This window comes from Otolemur garnettii, unplaced genomic scaffold (assembly GCF_000181295.1).
Source record: "Otolemur garnettii isolate 467f Iridium unplaced genomic scaffold, OtoGar3 scaffold00012, whole genome shotgun sequence".
Taxonomy (NCBI): Eukaryota; Metazoa; Chordata; class Mammalia; order Primates; family Galagidae; genus Otolemur; species Otolemur garnettii.
Window position 1 is genome coordinate 18211854 of NW_003852407.1, and position 18251 is coordinate 18230104.

An 18251-nucleotide genomic window follows, 5' to 3' on the forward strand; every position below is an offset into this window, starting at 1 on the left:
TTTTTTTTTTTTTTTTTGCAGTTTTTGGGTAGGGCTGGGTTTGAACCTGAACCTGCCACCTCGTATATGGGGCTGATGCCCTATTCCTTTGAGCCACAAACGCTGCCCCCTTCATCTATTTATTGCTTGCTTCTCCTCACATACTGGGACTTCCTCATAGGCTCCATAAAGACTCCTTTAATATATCTTGAGATGTTTTCCAAGATGTCTATTTTGAGCATTTTTCTTTACTTTTTTAATCAGTCTAATCTGACCACTTTCTGTTTCTTGAAATTCTTCTAAAATATTTGTTTCATTGATTTTATTATTTTATGTTTTCCATGTTTTTGTACACACATGTACACACCACACACACACTATATATGTATATCAGAGAAAGACAGAGAGAGAGAGAGTGTACCATAGCCACGTAGGATATTATCTTGGTCAGTGTAGACCATCAGATTACAATACCATATTTTTCTATACTTTTTCTATGTTTGGAAATGAAAATATTTATTATTGTCTTATAATTCCTACAGTATTCAGTATAGTATTATGCTGTGCAGGTTTGTAATTTAGGAGCAATAGGCTATACCATATAGCCTAGGTGTATAATAAGAACTAAGACATACTATCTGGTTTTGTGTAAGTATACTCTATGATGTTTGCACAATGGTGAAATTGACCAACAAAAGATTTTCAGAATGCGTATTTGTTGTTGCACGATATGGGACTATATATATACATATTCATATATATATGAAATTTACATTTCTGTGTATATACAAATTTACCATATGTGATTACTTCTCTTTAATGAACATACCCTACCAAAATCTGGAAAAAATACATAGATATATATATGACTATATACTAAAGTCATATATATATTATAGTATATAGTATATAGTCATATATACATATATAAAATACATATATATATTATATATGACTATGTATAGTCACATACATATCATGAAAAACCAAATATTTGTAAACTCACATATAATTTTGTGTTTCCTGCTGTTTGGTAATATATTAAATTTCAGTGGATATCATGAACTGCTGATTGCATGGAAAGTCTTTTGGGAATAAGTGGCATTGGAATTAGCACTTGATAGAGGGGTAATATTTGGAATCACAGAGATGAAAGGTAACAATTACAAGGAGGTAATAATAAAAAGACAGGCCTAGGCAGAAGAAGTACATACATGTTTGGGAAACAGCAGAGAGTAGAAATAGACAAAAATATAGTGGGGTATATGCAGTAGAGAATCAACAATTTTATTAAGGACTTTAATTTTAAGTGAAGTTTACCAACTGATTTTTAGGATGCTTAAAATTTTATTTTTAATGAGATTTTTTTATTTTGACAGTTTGAAACTTCTTTTGAAGAATGGTAAGAAACTTTTATGCTTCCTTCATTGTTTTATTATTAATGTTAAAACTTTGATCATCTGCTATAGTCCAGTTTATTTCCGAAGGAATAGGAAATTGAGTGCAGTATTTAACACATGAGATATTAAGGTATATTTTAAAAGTATGAGAATGAGGATCTTACTGAAAATGGCAGAACAGGGATCTCCAGGGCTCTATCCCACAAAAACAAATATAAAGATTACAAAATGGTGGTCAGAATCAATTTTTGCAGATATCTGGAATCTAGTAAAAAACTTCACAACCACCAGGGGAAAGTTTAATGAAGAAAGAAGCTGCTACATTGCATTACTAGAGCACTGAGGCACTTTAAACTCCCTCTCACCACCTCCACCCCTCAGGTTGGTGGAGCCCTGAAGAGAGCAGTGCACACTTGTGCAGATTGCCAGCGCCAGAGGGAACAATAGGGACCTTATTCTGAAAGAGTTGTGTTTCAGTGTTTTGACCTGTTTGACAGCTCCCTGAAGAACCAGCAAAAGAGACTTGTCTTTGTTTTGCCTGACTTAGAGCAATCATGGGGCTGAGGCTGCTTCCAGGCAGTGTTTGCTAAAGCATTTAAAGGCATATACTTGCCACAAGCAGCCTGAGGCTATGGATAACAGCTGGGATGAGTATTAGACCAAAATGCTCCAGAAGAAAGAGGCTGGGAAAAGAGATTGATACAAAAGGGAATTGGTTTATTCAAAGGTCTCCACATATTGGACACATATAATGAGGGCTAGAAATGTGTTCAGAAAAGACCTGAGAAGATGCTCTTTTTTTTTTTTTTTTTTTTTTTTTTATCTCTAGCAAAGCTTTGAGATTTGCACAAGGGAGAATCAAAGGCAGAAGCAGGACTGTAAACAGACTAAATAGGCAGTGAAGGAGTACCCTAACTTGCAACCAACCTCCTAAAGTTGGGAGAATATTTTTTTCCTTTCTTTTGACTCTAGGCATTTAAGCTAACTCAGACAACTTAGCTTACCAGTAAGCAAAGGAAACAGATTTCAGTGGTCACACATGGTAAAGAATACAGACATTACAAAACAAAAAACAACCACAATAAAGACAGAAATTGTAAAAATTCACTGAATAGAAATTCTGGAGCTGAAAAGTATAACTCAAATTAAAAATGTCACTTAGGGGTTTAACCGCAGATTTGAGCAGACAGAGGAAAGAATCAATGAACTTGATAGATCAATAGAGATTTACAGGGTAAGAAGTGAAAAAACAAAGAGATAAAGAAAAATAACGAGTGCCTAACAATCCTGAGGAACACCATCAAACATAACAGGAGTCCAAAAGCTAAAGGTAATAGAGAGAAAAAAGAGAAATAAAGAATATCTGGAGAAACATCTGATGAATAAAAAAACAATTTGATGAAAACACGAATCCACACATCCATTAAACTCAATAAACTCCAAGTAGGAAACAGTCAAACAGACCCACAGCCATACACATTTTAGGCTAATTGTCAAAAGCCTGAAGCAAAGAGACAATCTCGTAACCAGCAACTGAGGAGCATTTAGTTATGTATAAGGGATTCCCCAATAAGATTAATATGGATTTTCTCATTAGAAACTTTGAAAATCAGAAGGCAGGTGATGACATGTTTTAATGCCAGAAGAAAAAATAATTGTCAGTGAAGAATTCTGAATCCTACAAAAGTATCCTTTAAAAATCAAAGTGAAATTAAGACATTTCCAGATAAACAAAAGCTGAAGGAGGTGTATCAACAATAGACCCTTCTTATGAAAAATCCTAAAAGTTGTCTTTCAGACTGAAAAGAAAGTAACACAAATGAGAAACTTGAAGCTCTATGACAATATAGGAACAATAGTAAAGGTAATTACAAAGAGAAATGTCAAATTTTGCGTAATGGTATCTCTGTCTACTAACTATTTTTCCTCTGTATGAGTAAAAAGACATAAATAAAACTCAATGGTAAATTTATGCTAATGGAAACTCAAGGTATAAATGTGTAATTTGTGATAATGGCAAGAGAAGGACAGAGATTTATTATACTATTGAAACTATATTGATTTTAATACAGGCATAAAGTTAAGATGTTAATTGTAAGCTTCAGGATACATTCTTAGAAAAAGTATTTAAAAATGCAAACAACATACACTGAGGTTGATGAGTTCGAAACCAACCCTGGGTTAGCTAAACAACAGTGACAGCTGCAACAAAAAATAACCAGACGTTGTGGTGGGTGCCTGTACTCCCAGCTACTTGGGAGGCTGAGGCAAGAGAATCACTTACGTCCAAGCATTGGAGGTTGCTGTGAGCTGTGACACCACTGTACTCTACTGAGGGCGACAGTGAGACTCTGTCTCAAAAAAAAAGCAAACACGAAACTGAAACAATGTAATAGGACAAAACTAATTAAAATTATTAGTTACAGAGGAGTTGGGTAATGAAAAAGATATAAATAGCATACAAAATAAATATCAAAGTGGCCCAAAACGTTCTTTGATAGTAACTGATTTGTATGAAAATGATTAAACTCACCAATTAAATGATACAGAATGGTAGAATGTATAAAAATACATCAGACAACTATATAAGAAACTCATTTGAAATCCAAAGATTCAAGTAGTTTGAAAGTGAAAGTATAAGGAAACATATTCAATGCCGATAGTAACCGAAAGAGAACCAGGGTGGCTATACCAGTATCACGTGAAATAGAATTTAAATCAAAACCTGTTCAGAAGATTATCTGATATGTTGATAAAATTGTGACTCAGTCAAGAAGACATAAAAATTCTAAATATACACACTTGACAACATAAACCTCAAAATACATGAAAAATACTAACAGAATTGAAGGCAGAAACAGACAATTTTACACTAAGTGTTTGAGAATCCAGTGCCTTGACTTTCAATAACAGATAAAAGAACTCAACAGCAAATCAACAAGGAAGTAGTCTCAAACATCACCAGAACCAACTAAGCATAGGCAACTTACATAGCGCACTCCATCAAGCAACAACAGAGAATGCGTTCTTCTAAGATGCACATAAGCATTCTTTAAGGTAGATCATATGTTAGGCCACAAACAAATCTCAAGGAGGTTAAAAAGATCAGAATCATAGAAGGTATCTTTTCTGACCCAGTAGAATGAAACTAAAATCAGTAACAGAAACCTAGAAACTTCACATAAATGTGGAAATTAAACAAAATATTCTTTTTGAATCAATGGGTCAGAATAAGAATGGTAGGGAAAATTAGAAAACACTTTGAGATGGATGAAAATGAAACCACAATCTACTAAAAGTTATGAGATGCAACAAAAGTAATACACCGAGGGAAATTTAGAGTTGTAAATGCTTACACTAAAGAAGAGGAATCCAAATGAAGTAACCTACATTTATACATTCAGAATAGATGAGAAAGAGTAAGATAGACTTAAAATTAGCCTATAAACTTAGGAAAAAGTAAAACCTCTGAACAGACCTATAAAAATTTTTAAAAAATGGAATGAGTGCTCAAAAACTTCCTAACAAAGAAAAGCCCAGAACTTGATAGCTTCACTGGTAAATTCTACTAAGCATTGAAAGAATTAACATCAACCCTTCTCAAAATCTTTCAGAACATAGAAGAAAAGGGGAAAACATCCTAAGTCATTCTATGAGGCCCAAATCAGATAAAGACATCACTAGAAAACTGTGTCAGATGTCTTTATGAACATATGTACCAAAATCCTTAACCCAATTCTAGCAACCTTAGCCCAGCAGCACGTTACTATACATCATGTGCAAGTGAGATTTATTGCCATTGGAAGGTAAGAGTGGTTGTGCATACACAAATTAATTGATGAAATACCCCACATTAATCAAATGAAGGGAGCAATCCATGGGAACCAAATTGAGGTTGGTGTGAAAAACTTATGACACAAACCAACATCTTTTATAATACCAGATTGTAGGGGAACTTCCTGAACACAGCAAAGGACATTTATTAAAAACCTTTGGCCTGTATTGTACTTAATGGGGACAACTGAAAGTCCAACATGAGAATAGCAGCAAGATAAGAATGCCTGCTCTTGTCACTGTTATTCGACACTGGAGTCCTTGTACATTGCTAGTGTGAATATAAAATGGTTTGGACAATGTGAAAAAATACTTGGTTGACTTATCAACAAGTGAAAAGTAAAATTGCCATATGATCCAGCAATTTCAATCCAACATGTATTCCCCAAACTCCTCAAAACAGGTGTTCAAACGAAACCTTACATACACATGTTCACAACATAAATAGTAGCAGTAGTCAAAAGGTGGAAACAACCCAAATCCATCAATGGATTAGTAGGTAAGCAAAGCATGATTTATATTATTCCAACATAAAAATAAATGAACTTCTTCTGTATTAATAAACCTTGGAACTATTATGCTAAGCTGAAAAAGGCAGACACATAGGTCACTAATTATTTGATTCCATTTATGTGAAATATCCACAATAGGTACATCCACAGAGACAGAAAGCAGATTAGGTGTTGCTAGAGACAATTGAGTTGGGGAAAGAAGAATGATTGCCGCGTGAGTAGGGAGTATACTGTTAAGGGGATGAGGATGTTTTGGAACTAGATGGGATCACGTTGGTACCACATTTTAAATGGACAATAATAAAATGCCACTAAAGTGTTTATTCTTTCAAATGGTTTATATTATGTTTTGTGATTTTTGTCTCAATTTAAAAGGAGAAGAATTAACATAGATTTTCACTGGTTCAAGAAGAACTAACTGTACTTTTGAAGAGAATACCCCAAAATAGATCTAATTATGTGTAATAATTTACCATGTTATATAACTGACATTAAAAGCTTGCAGAGAAATCATTACTTACTAATTGATGCTGAGGCAATTATTTTTCAATTTTTTTGAAAACAAACAAGAAACACTACACTGCATTTTTCAACAAAAACATTTTGAAATAAAAATTAAAACTAAACCAAGTAAATATAATGAATATTTCTCTAACCTGGGAACAGATAGACTTTTCCAAACAAATGATGGGACAACAAAAAGACAAAATATGCAGCCATTAGAAATGTAAGAAGTGTTAATAAACTGGAAACAACCACATGTAAAATTTCGTGACTACTTTTATTATAACTGAAATATCATTAGATCACTTCATGGCATGCAACCTCTGAAGAGAGTGAACATGGATTGATTTATATTATGTTCATGATTTTTAATGTGTATACAGATTTAAAATTAATTTTAATACTTCTTCATCAGGAAATATAAATAATTATTTCAAAAGAAACTCTCTGTTTTGTTGTTGATACCAACTTTCTTGTAATTTTGGGTAGAAAAAAAATATACTGTTCCAAAAAATCCAATGAAGACGAGTTTGGGATTCTTGAATAGGACCGGGGAAACACTGAGAATGAGAACTATTTTGTTATTTAACTTACAGAGCCTTAAGTGGATACTTTAGAAAGGAAATGTCGTTTTAATTTAGATGTTTTTCTAGAAGCTTATTAACTTTAAAATGGGGAACGGTATTTTTTTCTCATTGTAAATTACATTGATTCTCAGAAACTGCTAAACTGAAATTAGAGAAATAACTCATTACAATTATTCTCAATATACGTCTTTTTCCTTATAGAAACATGCTCTTGGAAAGACTAATGTCTTTAAAACAAAATACAGCTTTAATATCTTCTCAAGAAATTTTGGGTCACTTGTTAACAGATTTTAAGTTTCTCTTAATTTGCCATTAAGTGTAAATCCCATTGCCTATTAGAACTTTGATCAGTCTTCTGATAGTAAGATTATCAAATATAGTGAGTTTCACAACAAAGATTTAAAATTCAAAGAAGAGCACCTACAATTTTTTTAAACTAACCTTAAATACTGGCCTTCTTTTACTGATTGATTTCTTCTTTCTCCATTTACAGGAGCAGAATTTCTTCCATAAGAGACCTGAAAGAAGATGTTAGTATTGTCACATCAGAGGAAGAGGTTAAACAAGAAGAGAGAGGTGAAGTTTTTCTTATAATTAAATAAATGTAATTATATTTAAAAGCCCATTGACTTTTTATTTAATATATTTCAGATTGTCACAGTAATCTTGTTTAAGAAGTTTATAATTCTTGGCTTGGCGCCTGTGGCTTAAGCAGCTAAAGTGCCAGCCACATACATCTGAGCTGGCGGGTTCGAATCCAGCCCAGGCCCGCCAAACAACAATGACGGCTGCAACCAAAAAAAATAGCCCGGCATTGTGGCAGGCACCTGTAGTCCTAACTACTTGGGAGGTGGAGGCAGGAAAATCGCTTGAGCCCAGGAGTTGGAGGTTGCTGTGAACTGTGAGGCCATAGCACTCTACCCAGGGTAACAGCTTGAAGCTCTGTCTCAAAAAAAAAAAAAAAAGACAAAGAAGTATACAATTCTTATGAGTGTATGTAAGAGAAAAGAGCCATTTATATTGTTTAAGCATTCATTCCACAAATATTTATTAATGAATATTATATATCAAATACTCATCTAGGTGCTGGTTATATTATGATGGTTGTCCACCTCTCTTGAAGCTGAATGTACTTAAGTGGATCATGGTATCATATTGGACATCACAGCTCTAACTTATGTTTAAGTTACAATTAATATTCTCATCATGATTTTTAAAATTCATAATAATTTCATATACTGGTTTAAAATTTGTATTAACATTACTTCAACAGATTTGAATATATTCTTGAAATTTTATTAAATACCTCTTCTTCCTTCCACCTTAAAAATTTGCTAAGAACCTTAATGGAGAATAACTAATAAATTCAGGACATTTTCCTTTTAAAACAGAATATTTTGTTCTTCAAAACTTTCGTTCATAGATAGGCTCTATCTTTACTGGGGTTTTTTTGTTTGTTTGTTTACTATTTGTGTCTACAATGATGATGAAAACCTTTATCACTACTTAGCAAGTTTTCACATTAAAAATACGCTAGGGTGCTAGGAGAAAAGATGAATCTATCGATGGTCACGGTCACAGTTTAACTATAGTTTCATTTATTAAAAATATGTATATTTGGGTACAAAATGTAAAACTAGTAGGATAAGGGGGATTTATTGTAAGTAAGTGTTTGTGTTAAAAAAAAAAGGTAGGTAGTTGCTCACTTAGTCAATGTGAAACAATGAACTAATTTAGATGGTATTCAGGAAAAAAATTGAGGGAGATGTTAAATAGTAGAGGCCCCCCATGTCATATATGGAGCATATTTTTTAGGATGCTATTATAGGAACAATGTTAAATACAACTTGTACAAACATAATGAACAACTTTGGTAAGACGTCTATATCCAGTCAGAAATGCTTTAAGTATCAGTGGGTTAGCTTAGTCATGTGATTCGGACTGAAATTTCATTACTGAAGTGATTATAGAATGAATCATAAACTGACTGAAAAAGACAGTGTTTAAGGAATATGCTTTCATTAAAAGACAAGATACAATGTAAAGTGCCCCTGACATAGTAGAATTTGATAAAATTAAACAGTATATTCAAAGAGATCAAATGAAAGACCAGTCCAGAGAAAATCATTTTTTATATTAAAAGAAATCTGTTTCTCAAGAATTCTTTTGAGGCAGCATGCTGAATTTCTTTGGCAAGTCCAACAGATTAAAATTAACAACCGTGTGACTGCTGAACTTGTACTTATAACCATTATGTGATGTTACCATCTATCAGAAGATCATTATCTTTATCATCCAAAAGCAAAATAAAAAAAAAATTATTAGTTTCCTTTCTTCTTGATCTAGATTCATTATTTTCCCTTCAGCCTCAGCTCTTTGGGGTTTCGTATTTTTTGACACTTTGTGGTTATGTATGTAATAGTCTTGTCATGTCACCTTTAAGTAAAAGTCATTGCTCATAGGTGTAAATTCCACAGCTATAGGACTCATACCTGCCTCCTTTACCCTCCTGACTTCCAGAGGAGAGCATATGTTCCCAGGAACATACAGGCTTATGTACATTTATTTCACAAATAGACATGGGAATAATTTTATTTACATTAAGTCATAACATTCCAAAACTATGTCCCAGGAATCAAAAAGGAATTATGAGAACTAAGGAACTATGTCTCATTAAAGGAAATAATGTGTATTATAACTGAAACATGGGATTTGGAAATTCTGATGAATTCCTAGCAAGGCCAAGTAAAGAAGTTATTATCTGTTAAGACTGAAGGTTATAAACTGCCTTGTTTTTAGGAACAAGCTGAGGATTTTCAGCATTTATATGATGTAATTATTATGTTTTTTTATAGAATAAGAAATACAGCATGAATTAAAACTAAATCTCTATAGTACAACATGTAATGAGAGATGTGTTTTCTTTCCTTCAATTACAATATTATTGTTGAAAATTGGGTGCAATTTACTTATTCGAATTATTTCATAAAATAATTATTCAAATATATTTCAAAGGTCCTAATAATCATTTTTAACTGTTTGTTAAAAGGGTAATTCATTTAATTCATTTATCTAACATTCCCTCATGAAGTATATAAATATTTAAAGGAATAATACTGTAACCAGTAATTCCCTCACCTGGTATATAGGCTGATTTATTAACAAATGTGAATGCATATTCATCTATTTAAGATGAAAGGTGTCCAGAATTAAAGCAGGAAATGGAAACATTACTATCAGAGACCATCCATCTCATTAAGAGTCTAGAAACTGACCGGGCAGATGCTGAAGAAGCTTTAAACCGACAAAGAGCAAGAAAGACGCAGATTAGTACGAAAATTGACTCATGGTCAATCTGGAAACTTCAAGAACTCCCTTTAGCTGTGCAGAAAGGTAATACTAAGAATTTTTCATATTGCCACTTACTCTGTTAGAGAGGCACAGATAATCAGTTGCAGCTCTGTATGTGAAAAATCCACCTCTGTTTAGAGTGACTATATTATTTTGCATACAAACTAAGGCACTTTTGAGAGATGATATTAAAAATCCTGCTGGGTTTGTATTAGTCCACGTAAACTGAGACTGCATTGAGCAAAACTAGACCTGCTGTCCTTTGACTCTGTTAGAAATTCCACAGCATTTACAGTACTCAAGGGCATGCAAACTCTCCACATGTATATCCTATAATGACTATAGAGTGTTTGAGTTCCCAGAAATATTGGATTAAAGTGATTGCTAGTTGGTGTCATTAGCCACATCTTTAAAACTAGAAAATTTGAAATAGTTCTAAATGATATGTTAGGAACTACATGCATCTGTTTTTGAGAATTCAATTGTAAATTTGCTTTGGGAGCTTCTAGTAAATATTAAAACCTAAAATGTTTCCAAGAGTTTTGCAAGTAACAAACGTTTAAGAAGATCACAGAATGAGGGACTTATGGTGAGGGATCACAGGTGAGGGACCTAAAGAATCTAAAGAGATTGGATGTTTGGGTCTTACAAACATGTCTATCAAACCCTGCTGACTACCATACTCTGCATCAAGTTGGGAGTTTCTTATCCTTTTCCCAGGGTAAATTTTAATTCTGGGTATGCATACTGTATAAGAGTTTTTTTTTTGTAGTTGTTTTTTTAGAGTACTCATATAATCTATAATTTAAACCAAAGAATCTTTGAGAGATAAGAGAATGTTATTATTGCCCTAGCACAATAGCTATTAATTCAAGTTCAGTGTCATACTTACACCCTTACACCATGTTATAATTCATAAGTCCTCTAAAACTGGTTGCCAAAGTAGGGTATACACATCCCAGGGAGTTGAAAGAAAAGATTAGAATTTTTATTTATGCTCTCTTCTCTTCTCCCCCACTCTCTCTCCTCTTCACATCTCCTCTTTTCTCTCTCCTTTTCTTTCCTCCTTGGTGCTGCTCTGCAGCCTCCCTTCCCCACCAATAAAGACCTTTCATACAAGCAAAAAAAAAAAAAATTTTTATTTATGTTAATATTGTAAATATTTTTCTTTTTATAATTCTATTTGTGAATAGAATTTGTAATATGCACACTCTACTAACACAATAATAGATCTGTAATTTATAAATGTAAACATACATATATAGTGCTGCTTTAGAGTCACCGAGGCTACATGAAGGTCGGAATCGGCACCCTGAGAAATTCTAGATCCGGATAGAACTTGAGCAGACTCACAGTCACATCCACAAAAAGTCATCTTCAACTCTTCCTTATTATTAATAGTAGAAAAGTTAATGATGAGGGCCTGCTTCATTTCAGTTCTTTAGCTCATCAATTTGCATATAATCTTACGTAGCCTTATATCTTTTGTGGCCAGGTAGGCTGATTCATAATGGACTGTATCAAAGATCTATTTTGTGATTGGTCTTCCTGTTGGTTTCAAGCAATGAGAGTTAGCAGCCGGAGACCACGGGGAGATAATGAAGAAGGAGACGGGGTATTCAGAGCTCTGGCTACCTTCCTCTCTGCTTGGTCACTATGAATTGACTGCATCCTCCGCTTGAAAATAACATCCCTTAACATCCATGATGTGGCCAATTATCTAGCATTTTTTTTTTCTTTTCCTTGTTAATAAAGATAACTAGAAACAAGTTTCTTGTCAGGATTTGGGTGTTATATTATCATCCAAATGATAAATTTGGATGTGCATAATAGTTTTCACTTGCAAAATTAAAAAAAAAAATCCGTACATTAAACCCAAGCATCATCCGCAGACACAGGCGAATGGCTTGGAATCCTCAGGGATTCCTACTGTGCCCAATTGGGTAGATTCTCTGTCCTTCTCTTATGTGTACTTAGGCCTCCATGTGTACTTCTAATGAAAGTGGGAAAAATTAAACCACAGCTTTGGTTTGTGAATGAACGTATTTGAATGGTATGCCAACAACAATTTGGACAGTTGCTGCATCCCAGTACCAGCATGAAAAAGTTTAAGAAAAATCGCCCTGGTAGGTAGAATTTTAAATATTCCTTGAAAAAGGAGGTGTCATTCAAGGTATGTGTGGAAAGTGGCTCAAGTCATGGCAGGGTGGTAGACACTTGAAAAAAATTTGCATGTACTATTGGTAAAAGGAAGTCTGGGCTTTCAAAAAGGACAGAACATGAAGATGAGTGTGTTCCACTTAATGCTCACCAGAGTGCCTCTGCCATGGACAAAGGTCACGGTAAATTATGTCTCACGTATTACTTAGTTATCACTACACTGATTCTTTGTAACAAATACCTTGGGTCTCAGTTGCTTATAATAGCATTTTCTTTTTTTTTCACCTACAATTTGACTGAGGAGGGTCTTTCAGACTGTAAGTCTGAGCCTTGGTTCAAAGCCGTGCTGGGCTCAGTTCTGCTTCATGTGTCTCTCGTCTTTGGCTAGCAGCCTCCCAGGGCCATGGCTTCCCATGGCAAAGGGAGAGACTATCAAATGGTGAGTAGAAACATAGGATGCTGCTCAAAGTATCAGCTTGGAACTAGCACACTTTCATTCTTTTTCACTTCCTTGGGCCAAAATCATTAACATAGTCAAACCAAGAATCTAGGTGACAAGAAATTATCTCTATCCCAAGGGGGAGGAAAGTGAATGATGTGTTACTCTTACCTCTATTAACTATCCCTGATATCAATCGTTTCTACTGTGGTCTCCACATATGTCCTAGTGCTTCCATCTTCAGCCCTTATCACTTTCTAGGGAAGTCCAGGGATTCTTTTCTTTTTGGCTTCTAGTGGAATCATGGGATTTTTACTGGCTCTAGATCAGTTGTCATTGTAATTTCTTAGCCAAATTTTGATCTCTAAACCTTTGTAAGTTTCAAGTTGGAAATTTATTTTTACTTCCTTAGAGTCATTCTTTTTCTACTCAGAATCCAGTTTTTTGACTTTTCTATCCATGGCTAAGATATTTAAGCTCAAAATTATCAGCATATTATTAATAGCAAATTCATCTTCTTTGCTGGTTTTAATTCTCTTTTGTTTTCCATGTCTTCTTGAGTTAGTTTTGATAATATGTATCTGCTGAGGAACTTGCTAATTTTATTTTACGTATCTCATTTCTTGGCATAAATTTGTTATGTTATCCCCTTATAATTATTTTAAATTCTATAATAGCAGTAGTGATGGCATGTCTTTCATTCCAAATTTTGGTAAATTATGCCTTGTCTCTTGTCTTGGTCAGTCCAGCAATAGATTTTTGAAGTGTGTTGATCTTTTTCAAAAGTTGCTTTTTGCTTTTACTGATTTGTCTGTTGTTCTTCAGATCTGGTGTCATTGATTTCTTCTCCAGTTTCCTATGTTTTGCTTGCTTTGGGAATAATTTGGCCTACTACATTTCTTATCTTATGAAGTTTTTAAGCTTTGACAATTTATTTGATGCCTTTTTTTCCTTTTGTAGATTGTCAATTAAAAGCTGTGCATTTCTTTTTTAGCACTTCATCAGTTGCTTTTTATAAATGTTCAAATGCTCTGAGTTCATTTTTATATAGTTCAAAATATTTTCTAAATCTCTGTGTGATTTATATTTGGAACTTGGATTATTTAAAACTTGCTATTTAGTTAACAAGTATATTGGAATTTCATAAAATTTTCACAAATTTTCTGTTATCACGTATGTCTCATTTAATTTTATTATGCTAAGAAACATTTTGTTTCAATCATGTTAAAATTTATAAATTTCAGTTTATAAATTGCCTAGAATTTTATCTGTCCTAGAGAATGTTCTGTGTGGTTAAAATTAATATACTGCTATTGTTGAGTACAGTATTTATATAAATATCAGGTCAATTTGGTCTGTAGTGCTTTTAAAGTCTTCATTCTCCTTAATGATTTTCTGTCCGGTTGTTGCTTGAGTTGTTGAGAACAGAGTATTGAAATTTCCAATTATTATTTCTACTATAAAATCAGAGAAGAAGCCAATGTTATCAATGTTCCTTTTTAAATTGTGAGTTGTTCATGTATTTGAATTTTTAAAAATCATTTTATAATATCCTAATAAGTTGCCAATAAAGCAGGAAATAAAACAAGACCAGCATTTAAGTGTGACATGGGAACTTCTGGAAATCAGTAGGGATTAGTGTGAGATTTAGCCTTGTGAAGATCTTCAAAATGCTGATGTGTTTGGGTTCCCTTTTGGATATACTTATAGAGCATGGGGGACTGGAAAAAAAGCCTGTGGGTCACTCCAAGTGTAAGGTGACCAGATTTTAACATTGGTAAAGCAGGACACCATTGACCAGGGGGTTCTTAATTAAAAATTTGGTCCATATGGAGCAACAAAAATTTTTATAGAATGCAAAAATAGTATTGTTATATATATATATTTTAAATTTTCACATAAGTACAATTTACAATATAATACATTTAAAAAATTATGTATAGGGCTGCGCCTGTGGCTCAAAGGAGTAAGGCACCAGTCCATCTGGGCAACCTTGCCCAGGAAGGGAGTAGGGAGTTTACCTTAGCCTTTTCATTTCCAAATGAAGTTACATTAACATCTTCATTCCCCTAAGGCACCAGCCACATATACCTAAGGTGGTGGGTTTGAATCCAGCCCAGGCCCGCCAAACAACAATGACAGCTGCAACCGAAAAATAGCTGGGTGTTGTGGTGGGCGCCTGTAGTCCCAGCTACTTGGGAGGCAGAAGCAGGAGACTCACTTGAGCCCAGGAGTTGGAGGTTGTTGTGAGCTGTGATGCCACTGCACTCTACCCAGGGGGATAGCTTGAGGCCCTTGGGTCTCAAAAAAAAAAATTAAACAAATGGACTTACATTAACCTTTTTCACAGCTGGTATATTCCCTTCCCATTGTCCCGCCTTTCCCTAGCTTGTAGTGCATGCTTTCCAAAAATCAGGACTTTTTAAAAATGCCACAGGATGCAGGACAAATTGTTAAGAATCGGGACTGTCCCACCAAAAGCGGGAAGTCTGGTCACCTTATCCAAGTGACAAGTGTAGTTAGAGACCATGACATGAAATGAGAATCCAGAGGCCTCCATCTTCAGCATGAGAGTGTGGTTGGTATTGAATGACCAGCAAAGGATCATGTTTGAGTCTCTTAGTGCAGAAAGAAAATGTTCCCTGAATGTTTTTGACATGCTGATCTCAACTGGATTTGTGATGCGAATTCTGCTGCCTGTGTGTCTCAAAGTCGGAAAGTAGTAATATCGTGGTAAGTAAAGTTGGTCATCTGGGAGAAACAAAGACAGATTTTTTTCCAGCTCACTAAAATGTCAAACTAGGAATAAAGAAATTATCTTAAATAAAGTTCAGAGGAAGAAAGTAGCTTGATATCAAATACTATAAAACACACAGAGATTGAGGTCCAATGAATGTGAATAAATAGAAACAAATGACAGAATGTCGCTCAAAATTTGTCAGCTATTAGAATATACATGCGATTATAAAATAATTGTTGATATATTTCAAGAAATTAAAAGAGAGGTTTAAAATAAAAGTAAGGACAAGAAGTTATTTTTTAAGGAAAACAAAAAAATGAAAAATACGTTAAATAATTGGTTAAATTGTTTATTAAACTCAGAAGAGAGAAATAATAATTATAAAATTTAAAGAAGTTTCAAGGAATGCATCACATCAACACAAGGAGAAGGAAAATGTAAATAAAATACTTTAAAGCATGGAATATAGAATGAGAGTATATAATGAATATTTTATAGTAGATTATTATAAAAATAACAATGATGATATTTAACAGGATAATGTTTGACTCTTATTTAAAAACACAGTCTTATGGCCTAGTTTGTTAGGGTAAACAAAACAGGAAAGTGATGGTGTCAAACATTGCACACATCCAAGGAAAACTGTGCAAATATATCATTAAAAACGTATCATTAAATCTTTCTTCAAAAGTGTAAGAAAAAGCCAAGTCATTAAAGGGAAATCAATAGCTTTTGTTTTATTAAAAAAGAAGGCTCAATTATCAAGGAGAATATGGCTTAATATACATTTTTAAACTTTCACAAAATCATAGACAAAAAAAAATAAAGAAAAAACAACAATGATTTAAGAAGATAGCAATCATTGTAACCCAGAACTAGATGAGGAAGGCACAGATATGAAATATTATAGGCCTAAATACTAAATATAAATGCAAAAAATTCTAACTGAAGACACCAACAAATCCCATCAAGAAATTTATAATGAACATGAAAAAAATAGACAACCTACTTTTATTCCTAGAGTATAAGATTAATTTAACATTAGTGACTTAATAGAACTATAAAGTATTTTAGTTTAATTTCTCTAAAATTGTTCTTGTCTATTGATTGAGATTTAATTAATTTTTAAATTTAAAAGTTAATTGAAGGAAATTTTCATGCTTAAAATTTCCAACATTTTTATAAAGAATGAATTTTTTTATCCGTTTATTTAAATTTACTTTTATGTTGTTTGATAACATTTGGTCATTTTCTTCCCCTAGACTTTGTCCAGTTCGTGTTGGGTTTGTTAACGGATTTATGCTGTTTATATTATGTTTTAGTTTTGTTTTATTGAAGTTATTCTATTTTCAGTTATATTCTTCATATAGACAAGCCCTTTTGTATGTCACGTTTACATGAACTGTCTTATCATTTTTGATAAATTTCGGTTGCTTCTTTTGTGAGTTTTGTCATACAGTTATATAATCAGAAAATAATCATTTTTGCCTTTTCATTCTGGTATTTATAACTCCCATTTTGTCATTCCTTTCTGGTGGTTTTGAAAGGCCGCTACTCTTGGAAGTTCTTCTCACTTTGAAGCAATCACAGAGAGTGCGGAGTAGATCAGTATATGTAAGGATCATTATATACGTTGATCTTATTAAATAGGATTGTGCTAAAATAATCATTGGCTTATAAACTGTATTTTAATACTTTCAATGATGAATAAAGACAATAGTATATTATATAGTATTTCTTTTTATTTAGTAAGATTCACACATAAGCATTTTCTGCAACTAAAACAATTCATATTTATTTATTATCGAAGATTTCCTTCAGACCTCTGCACCTGCTGTGTTGAAATCAGATTTTTTGGTTTTTATTCTATATCTAGAACACGAGACTTATTTGAGAGATATTATAGAATTACAGTGGAATCTTGAGGATAAAGTTGCCAAACATAATCATTTTGACGAACAAAAGAAACAGTTAGAAGATGCTAATGAAAAGATTCAAGCAGACATAGACTACATGTTGGAACGTTGCCGTCAGTTGGAGGAAAAGCATAAACGGGAATGGGACGCTCTGAATGAATGTTATAAAAAAAAAAGAGAGGTAATGAATGGGTAGACATTTCACAAACAATTAGTTATACAAAAATGATTCAACTATTAGACGTCATTCCAAAGGTTTCATTTTCAGTGAAAAATTGACCTGCTATTTGTCTATACATACTACTATCTACTGGTATTCAATTTAACTATGTCTTTTTCCCTTATCTTCATATTTAGGAGTATTAATAATATTTAAATCAACCTGCTAAAATTTTTTTGAAGATTTAATACAGCCTGATATTTTTTAAAGCTCTAATCGAACTGAGGGAGAATTCCAGTAGAATATGTCAGTCTGTTTTATTGTTGATGAATATACATAAATGAAGTAAAGTTGTTTTAATGATAAATTAAGCATTTAACTCTCTTATTGTGAGATCATATTATATAAAAAGTGCATATATACCTGTTACAAAATGAAAATTGCATCGTATTTGTTTTGGAACATTGTAAACAGGTTGTTAAATTTCTCCTCTCAAGAGGTCCGTTTTTCCCTTCATCACCAAAGGACAGTCCATATCATGAATTTCATTTGTCTCTGAGCAAAATTTGTTAATTTAATACATATTTGTGTTTATAAACAATAGATTGTAATTTTTAATTACACAAACAGTATTATACATTGTGTAATTTTATGCAACTTTTTTTTTTT

General features: G+C 33.1%; 1 protein-coding gene across 1 annotated transcript in view; it reads left to right on the plus strand.

The window, feature by feature from the left end:
- Positions 1–18251, plus strand: part of CCDC178 (coiled-coil domain containing 178) — a 388120-nt gene that overhangs the window by 32990 nt on the left and 336879 nt on the right. Inside the window, exons 4-7 of the mRNA XM_023510168.1 lie at positions 1359–1381; positions 7310–7392; positions 10009–10209; positions 17383–17603. Coding sequence (XP_023365936.1) covers positions 1359–1381; positions 7310–7392; positions 10009–10209; positions 17383–17603 — 528 coding nt within the window. The remainder of the gene's footprint in view (positions 1–1358; positions 1382–7309; positions 7393–10008; positions 10210–17382; positions 17604–18251) is intronic.